Source organism: Trichosurus vulpecula, chromosome 4 (genome assembly GCF_011100635.1).
Source record: "Trichosurus vulpecula isolate mTriVul1 chromosome 4, mTriVul1.pri, whole genome shotgun sequence".
Lineage (NCBI taxonomy): Eukaryota > Metazoa > Chordata > Mammalia > Diprotodontia > Phalangeridae > Trichosurus > Trichosurus vulpecula.
The window spans coordinates 284,514,698-284,527,555 of NC_050576.1; the positions used below are offsets into that span (position 1 = coordinate 284,514,698).

Below are 12,858 nucleotides of genomic sequence, written 5' to 3' on the forward strand. Positions count from 1 at the left end.
AGTAACTCCATTAAAATCAGTCTATAGCCCGACTATACTACTTGCCTAGCCCCACCCATGTCTTTGTCTTTTTGTGTCAATTACTTCATCATATAATTGCGCCATTGCTGGCACAGACTCTGAATGCAGATCAAAGCATGCTATTTTCTCTTTTTTGTTCTTTCTTTCTTGGGGTTTTTCCCTTTTGTTCTGATTCTTCTTTCACAACATGATTAATGTGGAAATTTGTTTAATATGATTGTACATGTATAGCGTATATGAGATGGCATGCCATCTTGGAGAGGGGGAAAGTAGGGAGGGGGAAATTCTAGAACTCAAAATCTTAAAAAAGTCAATGTGGAAAACTAAAAATAAATAAGTAAATAAATTTAAAATAAAAAACAAAGCTATTTCAAACTGAATCCAGCAAGTCACTGGAAAGGGCCCTGATAGAATCTAAGACCTGATATTAAAGTAAACATATGGTATTGATATCATCTTTTGTTTTTGGACCTCAGTATTGAACACTGTCTCAGCACTGAAAACACAAAGTCTGAATGTTAAAATTATGTATATTTTTATTTTCTTTGTCTCTATTACATGAGTAACAAATTCTGCAAAAACACAAACAGCACCAGTGTTATCATCTTTGCTCTTCAGAAATGTCCAACTAAAGTTAAAACTTAAAAAAACCCCTAAATCCCCATTGTATCCCAGTCCTCTTTGGGTGTGGGGTTCAGCACCAGAACTAGGGCTTATATGGGCTGAGTGAGGATCTAGCTTCACTCTACTGATGTCCCAAGCAGACCAAGAGCTGAGATAGGAAAGAAGGCTGAGCCTCTCCAGATAGGAACAGTGATTCTAAGTTTCACCTAATTTTTTAGGGGTAGGTTTTAAAAAATAAAAATAAATCTTTAGGTAAGAGGGAGAGAAAAGATAGACCATTTTATAGGGGCAGCGAATGACCTAGACTACATTAATTTGGGGAATTAACTCCTTGGTGCCAAGAAGACAAATGAAATTTTTTTTTTATCAGATTCCCCATTGTACTTACTATTCAGTGCTAGAAAGCATCTGCCTATCTCTAAGGGCAGCTTGACTCAACTCACCCAGAGGCTTTTGATTTTTTCAGTTAAAATGGCCACATGTGCTTGCTGTTTGGCTGGCACTGTGTTCAGGAAATCCAGCAGATGCAGTTACAACCTTCACCCTAAGACAGTTATGCTGTTAATTACACAAGTGTTTTCCCACCCCCCACCCCCACTCGGCACAAATTATATTCTATACCTCTATTTACAAAGTGCACACTGCTCTTTGTCTAGTCCCCCTTTCTGTTATATGCAGCTTAAAGAAACATCCACGCTATCATTCTCTGGGGCTAAACTCCCAAAGCCCTAGGAGAGTATATTTCCAGCTATTTGCTGTTGTATTCTCTGTGAAGTATGATGGTTATTTCCTTCCTAAATGTTTGGCCCTCCATCCTACCTCCTACCCCAAGTTTATCAATGAGCTTGGCCTCCTTTTGCTTCCCTTTTCCTACAGAATCACTGGGGTCATATACTGTCCTGTGTTTGAAGAATTAACCAGACTGGGAAGTGAGGCATGATTCAGGCTGCTGTCAGAAAGCCATTGTCATCCTCTTCCTCTCTACTCCAGATGTTACCATTTTGGGGCAGGGAAGAAAGACTGCTTTGGCACACTGTTTCCCCACACAATCATCCATCCCAATCTCCTTCCAACCATGGTATTCCAGAGTGAGCCATAAAAATAGGCAGGGTAACAGATACTAGAAGGAATGCCTAGGGAAAGCTAAGTTTACTCAGAAGAAGAAGGAGGGTATTGTTGGTCCAGTTACTGTTCCCATGTGCTTACTCCTTACAAATTTGAAATGGCACATAAAGAGTAATACTGTTGGCCTGCTCTGGAAGAGAGCAAGGGCCTAGGGGTAAACGGGACAGTTAGACAGCAGAGATTTCTTCCCCCTGTGTGGTATCCTTGGTGGAGAGGCTGCCGGAGATGTTATCAGACTCGAGAAGTTCAACAATACTGTAGGGTGAGCAGTCTTCCAGGCCAAGCTTACTACAGAGCCAGCCACAAAAGCCCTTCTCCATGTCCCGGGCAGCCAGCCACCATGCTCCCCAGGACCATGAGAGCTGGGCCACAGCAGCATAGAGGCCCAGAGAAGAGGCCACAGCCATGATGAGGACTGGATAAAAGAGGATGAGGCAGGGGCAGCAGGAGATCTTGTGCCAAAAGGTCCTCTCCTCATTGTACACTAGGAAAATGTTGTACCAAGTGATCGTACCATAGTAGAAAGAAACAATGAAAGAAAGGACAAAAATCACAGGCAGGCAGATCACTGTCCACAAGACCACGTGGGGACCTCGGTCTGCTCCTATTTGGCAGGACTTCTTTCCCTCTGGTACAGCACCATTTGCTACCTCCTTGGACTTGGTCAATTCCTGCAGCTCCTTCTCTGTTAATGTAACATGGATGTCTACCATCTGACCCTTTTTCTTCCCCCGAGTGATGGTGCCTGTTAATGTGACATAGCGGCTATCTTGAGGTATGTTCCACAAACCTGCAGAAGTAAGAGAGGAAAAGGTCAAGGCCAGAATCATGGCATTTTCATCAAATCATTGCTTCATCTCACATGGAAATTTCTCAAGACCTATCATTGCATTGCCAACTCATAAAACAGTTGGCTTGCTCAAGTAGATCGTGGCACCTTTCTATGTGTGTGGGAAGAACATTTGCCAAAACTGAAATTCAGTTGGCTTTGGTAAGAGCTTAGATTCATGAAATTGTTCAATTACTCAGTGAATTCATCACCATAAAATATAGCATGTTATACTCTCTACTTTGTGGACTTTTAAAGCATTATAGAAAAGTGAGTTATTATTATTGGGAGGCAGCGTGTGAGAAAAGTTTACTGTTGGAAGTAGATGTCATTGACTAGTTGTGGGCCATGAGCAGCTGATTAGTCTCCTTGAGAACTCAGTATAAGAACTGGACCTGTGATTTCACTGGTATATGAAACTCCTGGATGGGCAAACATTATCTATTATTGTAGGTCAGCATTTTCTCCACAACGTCTTCTTAGAGAGCTGACACGTAGGAACTACAGCACTGAAAAGTTAGGTGACATTGCCAGTATGTGTCCCAGTGGGGTCACATATCCCACCACTGTAAAGAGTAGGGATAATGACTCTTCCAGGGTGGTTTTGAGAAAAGTGGCAGGTACATTTTTAAAATTTATTTATTTATTTTTAGTTTTCAACATTCACTTTTATAAGATTTTGAGTTCTAAATTTTTCTTCTTTTCTCTCCCTCACTCCTCCCTAAGACAGCATGCAATCTGATGTAGGCTATACATATACAATCATATTAAACATATTTCCACATTAGTCATGTTGTAAAAAAGAATCAGAACCTAAAGGAAAACTTATGTGAAAGAAAATCAAAAAACAAAAAAGAGAGAAAATAATATGCTTCTATCTGCATTCAGACTCCCTATTTCTTTCTCCGGATGTGAAGGGCATTTTCCATCATGAGTCTTTTGGAATTGTCTTAGATCATTGCATTGCTGAGAAGAGCTAAGTCTATCAAAGTTGGTCATCACACAATGTTGCTGTTACTGTGTATAGTGTTCTCCTGGTTCTGCTCATTTCACTCAGCAGCAGTTCATGTAAGTCTTTCCAGATTTTTCTGAAATCTGCCTGCTCATCATTTCTTATGGAACAATAATATTCCATTACATTCATATACCACAACTTGTTCAGCCATTCCCCAAATGATCACCATCCCCTAAATTTCCAGTTCCCTGCCAGAACAAAAAGAGCTGCTATAAATATTTTGTGGGTCCTTTTCCTTTTTTATGATCTGTTTGGCATACAGCCCTAGAAGTGGTATTGCTGGATCAAATAGTATGCACAGTTTCATAGTCCTTGGGGCATAGTTCCAAATTGCTTTCCAGAATGGTTGGTTCAGTTCACAACTCCACCAGCAATGCATTAATGTTCTAATTTTTCCACATTTTCTCCAACAGTTACCATTTTCCTGTTTTGTCAGTACATCTCTAAGCACTATATAAATGTGAACTCTAGAATTTCCACAGTCTTTGACTTTTCCTTCTAGAGTAGAACCAGCATATCCAGCTGATCTCATTGGATCTGCTCCCTCCTCCTTTCCCAAGGCATACACTCTCTGTTGGTAGTTTGGATGTGACATGTTGTGAACAGCTGGGCATGATTTCATGATTTACTTGTGCTCCATTGACCCATGCTCACTGCTAAGCACTATCTGACTTTTTTCCACTGGGCACAAAGTAGATTGTCTCTTCTTTCAAAGTTTGCTTCAGCTAGAGTCCTTTATTAGCTAAGGTGCTCTGTCTTCATTATTCTTTTTTTTAGTTCAACAGAGGCTTGAATTCCAGCTTACTTCCCAACTTAACTTATTGATTTAAGGTAAATGAAGGAGAGAGGCAAAAGCAATAAATAAAGTTCCTTCAGTGAAATGATTTCCAATGATGTTTTCTACTGGCTTTACAATGTTTCTGGATGGGAACCCTTCCACAATACCCATAAATAATATAAATAAGGAGTAAAATCTTACATAAATCATTATTACTTAACAAAGTAGAACTAAATGAATTGGCAGGCCAAAAAATGGTTTTCCTCAGTGTACCCATGAAGGTCTATTTGTGATTGTTATTTCTAGCTCTACATTTTTCCTTTATTTTATTTTAATAGTCAAGTCACTTAGATTTCATGTTCTGCTCATCATACTTTGTGTGATTTCACATCTGTGTGTATTTTTATGTTTGTAGGTTTATGGTATCACAAAATTGCATTATATTAATGTGATATTGATGTTATAAATTATTCATCCACTCTCCAACTGTTAAATATAGAATATTTCCTCTTTTTGGCTAATTATAAACCAGCTATGTAAATTTTTGTCCAAGAAGGTACTTTTAAAAGAAATTTTTATTATATTTTCCAGGTAATGTCCTTGCAATGGAATCAGTGAGTCAAAGAGTAGGTTCAGTTTTGTGACCCATATTTCATATTACTGTATTGTTCTCCAAAAAGCTCACACCTACGCATAATATTGCCATTATGTATATGAGGCCAGTTTCCCCTCAGCCTCAACATTGAATGTTTACTTTGCCCTCCATTTTTCCTTTCTAATGGATATGGAGTTGTACCTTTAGGTTGTTTACTTGCTTTTATCTGATTATCAGTGGATTGAAGTATCTTTTCATCTCATTAGTAAATATTTACATTTTCTCTTAAGAAATATATTTGTTCATATCCTTTCATAATTGCTCCACCTGGGAATATACATTAGTCTTAGAGCTATTTATCAGTTTGTTATAGATTCTACATGTCAGATTCTATATGACAGACTTAACTATGAGCATTTTCCCCAATCAATTTAACTTATAGATATTGCTTCTTGTTATGCAAAATTATTTTATCTTTTTATAATCGAATCCCTCAATTTTTGTCTCAAATAATTTTCTTACATTTGCTTGACTGATATATCCTCTTCCATAGCTGAAGCAAATATATTACCACTTTTTCTTTCAGTTTTAATTTTTTTTCAATATTTAGACTATGCGTCCAACTAGAGTTTATGCGATGTTACTTAATATCGATTCAAACATTTTTTTGTCATACAGCTATCCAATTTTCCTAGTAATATTTATTTGGATAATGGTTCCATTCACCAGTGGGTTTAGAGTATGGGTTTGTCAAACACCATATATTCTAGATTTCCTCATTCTGTCCATTAATTCATTTCTCTAATCATTTTTTATTATTAGCCTTTATGGTTATTGCTTTTGAGAATATTTTAATATTTATAGTACATTTTGAACAATAACCTTGCTAGTTACACATTGAAAAATGTTTTTGGAATAGTTTTTTGTTTGTCAGTTTCTTTTTATATTTATTGGTAGTATATAGAAATCTAGGTGTTTCTATGGGTTTATCTTATATCCCTTTACTAAAGTCACATATTTGTTGTTCAGTCATTTCTTTCACGTAAAACTCTTTGTGATCCCATTTGAGGTTTTCTTGGCAAAGATACTGGAGTGGTTTGTGTAATATTAATTAAGGTGGGACTTTTTTTTTACTGTTTTCTCTTTTGGAGCACCTCTTTATTCAGTGCCCTTGATGAGTCCAGCCTTTGTTTCTTTGATTAAGTTAGGAGTTTTGATGACCTTCTTTCCTCAAGGGAAAGCCTAGTTTACATGGGTTTGAGTGGCATGTTGTGATGACCTTTGACCCTGAATAGGGTATATAAACTCAGAGGTTGGTGTTTTTCCTTTGGGGGCTCTCACTCACTGGAAGAGTGGCGTGTGACTCTGGGCAAGCTGGTGTGACTGCTCCCTGGCTTTGCTAAGCCAGACGTCCATTTGTATTTGGTCTGTTTATAATGTATGTTTGTAATTTGTTTGTATTTGCTCTGAAGTCTAGGGTGCTGGCTTGTTGGATTAAAGTGAGATTCTTAACTCCTTAAAGTTACTTTCCTTAGTAAAGCAGATCAAAAGAACCTACGCTGGCAGCTCCTGTTGCTAGTCTTGTTGGGTCTTACACCTCAACAGCTGCTGCTAGCTGAATTGTTGTTAGTTTGCCATTTCCTTCTCCAGTTCATATTACAGATAAGGAAACTAAAGCAAACCGGATTAAGTGACTTGCCCACAGTGCCACAGCTAGTAAGTGACTAAGGCCAAATTTGAGCTCAGGAAGTTGAGTCTTCTTAACTTCAGGCCCAGTACTTTATCCACTGTGATACATAGATGCTTTTGCTCCCTGATGGGGAATCAAACCCTGATCTCTCTTGTGATAGGTGGGGATACTCACCAGGATATTAATGAGGACCACATATTGCCACCATATATTTTTGGTTGACTATCCTATTACGTTTTACAAATATTTTCTAGAAAAATACTACAAAAATGTTTGTAGTCATTCTATCAGATAAAATCTGACATTCAGAATCTAAAAAAATAACTTAACAAAATGAAATGAAACAAAATTGATGCATACCTCTAAGACTAATAATACAACCTTCCCAATGGGACAACTATCAGAGAACATGATGAGATATTTTCCTAAGGAGGAAATACATTTACTAACATGAAAAGAAGCTTAAATTCCCTAGTGATCAGATAAATATAATTCAACAACCTTAAGGTCCAACTTCATACCCAGTAGAAAGGAAAGAGAGGGGAGAAATGATAAGCATTCTATGTTTTTTGACTTGCCTATGATTTATAGATAATAACATCATCCACAAAAGGAGGTATTTTAATTTCTTCATTGCTAATATTTATACCTGCACCTTACTGTCTGACCAACTGCTGCACCTTTAGGATTTCCAGTCTTTTCCATTAGCTGAACTCTTTTATATGTGTTGTCTCCCTCCAATTAAAGTGTGGGTTCCTTCAAAGCAAGGAATGGCTTTTCTATCTGTATCTTCAGTACCATGCTTGCTAAGTGATCAATAAACCCTTATTCACTCACTTTCATTTTCATGCCTTGTTGCTACTATAATGTTTTCTAAAAATGATGTTGCCTAGGAGTAGCAAGAATGGACATCCCTATTTAATAATAATTTTAATGGAAATGCTTTTAGTGTTTTTCTAGTTTATAAAATATAGGGTTTCAAATATATACTTTTATTCTAATATGGAAAGATCCTTCTCTTCCTGTATTAAAATTTTTTTAGCATAAATACTATGTTTTATTGAAGGATTTCTATTCACCTAGTGGTATGATGTTATACTCTTTATTTTTATCTTATTGATATTGTTTATTATTTTCATTTCCTGTTATTTAATCATTCTTAAATTGTATATATAAATCCTACTTGATCACAGTGCATAATTTTTTGCATAGTATTATATTCTAATTGGAAGTATTTTATTTTCTACTTTTTGTGTTGATGTTCATTAATTATATTGCCTCATAGTTTTCTTTTTCAGCTTTGTCAGTGTTCAATTTAGGGGTGAAAACTATACAAGGTGTTCCATAAGTCTTTGTAGAGTTTAAAGATTTAATAATTTAAATTTTACCAATAGCTCAGTAATAACAGTTACTAATAATTGAGTATTTCTGTCATGGAAGGAACTGAGTGACCTACCATCTTTAGGTTTTAAAAAAGGCTATTAAGCAAATGAGTTATTTATTCTTTTACATTTTAGTAGAAAATGCTTGTGAATTTAAGTGGACCCATTGTTTTGATTTTCTTTGCTTTTTTTCTTTTCTCATATGCTATTTAACTGATTTTATAGATAAATAAATTTTTAAAACTTAGTCTTCCCTTTTGTTGAAGACAGAAATTTAATTGTACTATAGTAAGACTGCTATTGGTTATTTGTATGCCATTTTAATTGATTGATTTTTCCAGTATGTCTATTTTTTCATTATTTCTTCCTGATCTTTTTTTAAACGGTATCTCTTAATTATAGTTTGATTTCCTCCTCTGATTCTGTGTTTTCTTCTAGGTCTCTCTTTTTTTGGACTTGTGATTTTCTTACAACTGCTGATTCTTACTCAATATTTTTGAATGTATCACTTATCCATTTGAGGATATCTCTCAGGATATCTTGTGTGGCTCCTTTTTCTACCTTCATTGTTTCAAACACTCTAGACAATCCAGGTGCTGCTTTAGGAATTTTAAAATTTTGCAACAAAAATTTGGGGCTTTTCTGTAAACTGTTTTTTCCCTCCCTCATAACCTGAAGTGCTTTAAAAGCCAAAAGAGGATTTTATATTTGGATCTGGAGGTAACTGGGAGCTACCGCCGATCATTGCATGAAGGGAAGAAGTTTGACATACTTAGACTGTGCTTTAAGAAAATTACTTTGACAAATGAGTGGAAGATGTACTAGAGTGGAGAGAGACTTGAGGCAAGAAGACCAGCTTGGGAAAGAACTGAGGGGTGGAGGTATGCAAGGTCACAGAGATGATGAAGAACAGAATCAGTATTTTCAAGGTAGAGGGAAAGGTGAATGACAATAGATTATGGTCAGATACAGAGTTCACAAACATGAAAGGAGAACACTTGTGGGTGATGGTGAAACCAAGAATATGACCATGTCTCTATGGTCATGACTGTACCTGAGGTAGGGTAAGGAAGCCGGTCATAGGAAATGATCAAGTTGGAGGACTGGGAAATGAGTGTTTGATGTTGAAGTCCTCTAGTGTGACAGTAAGAGTTGAGAAGAGGAAGACTATGAACCAGACACCCAATCATTGAAAAAGGAAGGAGAATGTCTGGGCAGTTAGTAGATAACAGCTATTGGTACCTTAATTAGGTGATGACAATGGATCAAATGAACCTCAAAGGAGAAGAAATTCCTAAGTGATGATGGTAGAGAGAAAGTCTGGAAGTGGCAATGAGGAACAAGGAATATACAGCTCCCTCTCTTCTACAATCAGGAGTTTCAGGGGTATTGCTGAAAGTAAAATCTGTGGTGGAAAGGGCAGCCAGTAAAGCTGGGTCATCAGGAGGGAACCGGGTGAGCTCAGTGAATGCAAGAAGATGGAAAGAGTGAGAAAGGAAAAGGTTTAAGATGAAAGCATGTTTGTTAGCTTTGAAGAAAGCATTCCAGAGAGCACAGTGTAAGGGGCAGATCACTTTAAAGTAGGATGCTGAGGTGGATTGGGTTGAGGCGGATGGAAGCAATGAAGCAAATAGTAGTGGGATGATAGAGAACGGGGTTTGTACAATGACAGCTTTGGGTTAAGAATCATTGGGGTGAGTAGGGCATGGCAGTGAGAATATGCTAATCTCTGAAGAATGAAATGAAGAATGACTTCATAGTCAGCTCTGAGAGATCTAAGAATCAATGATAACACCATATGGTCAAAGTGAAAGGACACATCTTTTTTGAATTATTGTATATACAAACAAAATGTCAATGTAGAAAGTAACTTGCTCTCAAACATAAAAACCCTATTAGGTGGTTTTAGGATCATAGAACATGTGATCAGATGCTAGAACTAGAAGATACCTCAGAGACCAACCTGTCCAACCCTCTTATTTTTCAAATGAAGAAACTGATCCATGAAAGGTGACTTGTCCAAGGCACACAGAACAGCATCATAGTGAGAATTTAAACCTAAGTTCTGTGTTTCCAGAGACACTGGATTTTCATCAGTGACATGCTTCTTCTATTATCTGTCTACTGGAAATATACCTTGTAGAGGAGGTCCATTTGGATGTTTGTTAGGAAGTATCTACTGTGTCAAAATCAAAATCAAAGTCAAAATTCAATTTTTATTGAATACCTCAACCTAGAAGCAGCTACCCCTACTTTTCTAAGTCCAGATTAGAAAGAATGCAATCCCTTTAACATTTCTAAAAGAAATGAACCAACTGGTACAAACTGGTTGATTTGCTAAATGGTCATTTTCCCAATGATGGGAAACCACTGACCCCACAGAAACTTACCCTCAGCCATAGGGTGGCCAAGGAACTTGTCCCCCTCCTCCTCTATGGAATGTTCTCCTTCTTCGTATTCTTCCTGTTCCTCATCTGCTTTCTCACTTTCTAACCGGTAGACAATAATAGATTCTGGCCGAGATTCCTTCTTTTTATTTTTCCTTTGGCCCATTGTAACTTCTCCATCAAGGGCCAGGGCAGCGGCCATTGCCTTCCTGAGAGATCCATGATGAGGACTTGGTGGCTGACTCTTTTCCTCCACAGGCATGGGTTCTTCCATCATGGGGCTGATCCAAACTAACTCTTGAGAAGTATTTGTCCTAAAGGTAAGTTTGCAATTCACACATCACACAGTCTCTGCCTGAGTGGTGTTGAACAGCAGACACCTCATGCCCATGTTCAGCCTGAAGGAGAAAAAAATAACAAATCTATCAATGAGGGAACAAATAGGGTTTAATAAATGGAAGAAGAAAAAACAACAGACAATTCCATTTCTTCAAGTCCTAATCCAAGACTTGACATTGTGGTACTGTGATCCTGGGAAAGGCACAATTTGTTTCTGGATCTTAGTCTACTGGAAATTAACATGGCATATCTAGTAATTGATCATAGAATTACAAGGTATCTCAGGGCTCATCTAGTCTCCAGCTACCCAGATTAAATTCCTTTATAACTTCCCCATCAGGTAAATGTCCAACCACCACTCATGTACCACCAGTCATGGAACTCTACCTTGAGGGAGTCTATTCTGATTTTTGGATAACTCAAATTGTTAGGAAGTTTTCTTTAATGTTGAGCTGAAATTTATTTCCTTTAATTTCTACTCACTGCAGCTAGTTCTGTTTTTGGGGTCCAAACAGATCTAGTTTGCTTCCTAAGAACGCTTTAAGTATTTGAATGAATGAAAAAAAGCAATTATTAAACACTAATGTTCTAGGTACTATGTTAAACACTGGTGACACAAAAAAACAGATGGGGCCTATTCTTGTACATGCTAAGAGAAAACAACACATATGTGGGAGTGGTCCCTAGGAAACGCTGTTTTGGTTGGGGAGGATAGAGGAATTGGAAGTGGAGTCATGAGGCAGTTAACTGAAATGGCCTTTCTAGAGGCAAATCATAGAGTTGGTTTGATTACTGTCCTCAGAGCAAGAGATAAAAAAAATTGAAGGTGGAGTGGGTAAGAGTGGCAAGACAGCAGGAGAATGACAGGGTCAAATGTCCGCCTCAGACTTCTCTGTAAACAATCATGTCCTTATTTTGTGCGTTAATTAGCCCATATTTAGGTGACTAATTGCTATATGCCACAATATTCTCATTTAAGACTTTCTTTTTGGTTGTGGTGGGAATACATGATTGATTGCTTTGGGGGAAGGGAGGGATTACGACTCTGAAATCTTACTGACATTTCTACGAAAAGGAACCTTACATATCAGTACCATTCCAGCTTGTTATGAAAAGTTTCCAAACCTGTTGGCTCAAACATGAAAATCTGATATTTGCATAGTATTTTGCAAATAACTGGCATCTACAGAAGCACAATACTCACAGCATCTCAGAGCCATGTAGTCTTAATTGTACCTGAAAAAAAAGAATTTCCTCTACAATAGAACCAACAAGTGGTCATCCAGCCTTTGCTTAAAGACTTTCAGGGATTAGGAGCCCATTAGCTCTTGGGCAGACCAGTCTACTGTAAGGGAGGGGCTTTCCCTCTCCATCTTACTTGATGTGTATAGTCATTTTTTAGTCTTAGCTTACTCTTTGTGACTCGATTTGGGGTTTTCTTGGCAAAGATACTGGAGTGATGTGCCATTTCTTTCTCCAGCTCATTTTACAGTTGAGGAAACTGAGGTAAACAAAGTTGAATGACTTGTCCAGGGTCGCACAGCTAGTAAGTGTCTGAGGCTGAATTTGAACTCAGAAAGATGAGTCTTCCTGACTCCAGGCTCAGTGCTCTATCTACTTCATCACCTAGATGCCTTACCTATGCTTTATGGTTCCTTTATCTTTTATTAACTTCTTTGATTGGGTTGGGAAGAGAACAACAGAACTGGCAGAGCAAACAAGCTAGCCATACTTCCAAGATTAATATCAGTAGTGGGAGTTCAATAGTTGATTGCAGGCTTTAGAACATTTTATAGAGATAGCTGTACCAGAGGTCAACAAAGCAGGAGACTTTGTCTACTCCCTTCTCTTACCCAACAATGACATTGGAACTGGTAGAAGGCAATGTACCTAGCAAGGAAGGAAGACACATCTGTGGACACAAATGAATAATCACTCAAAGGAAAAATCAGCTCCAGGAAGCATGACCTCTTGCAACAGAGAAGAGTGTTGGCTATTCACTCAAGAAAGAAGCAGACCCTAGGAGCCTTGCTGAGCAGCATCCCTAGCAATGACCCTGCACCAAAACAAGCC

The 12,858-nt window shown here is 37.7% G+C and overlaps 1 protein-coding gene across 1 annotated transcript; it reads right to left on the reverse strand.

The window, feature by feature from the left end:
• Nucleotides 1-1,832: 1,832 nt before the first annotated feature.
• TMEM169 (transmembrane protein 169) lies at nt 1,833-10,723 on the reverse strand. The gene is made up of 2 exons (XM_036757365.1): nt 10,450-10,723; nt 1,833-2,560 (listed from the first exon to the last, which is right to left on the reverse strand). Exons 1-2 carry the CDS (start codon nt 10,721-10,723, stop codon nt 1,938-1,940), a joined length of 897 nt encoding a protein of 298 aa, XP_036613260.1. The 3' UTR covers nt 1,833-1,937.
• Nucleotides 10,724-12,858: the final 2,135 nt, after the last annotated feature.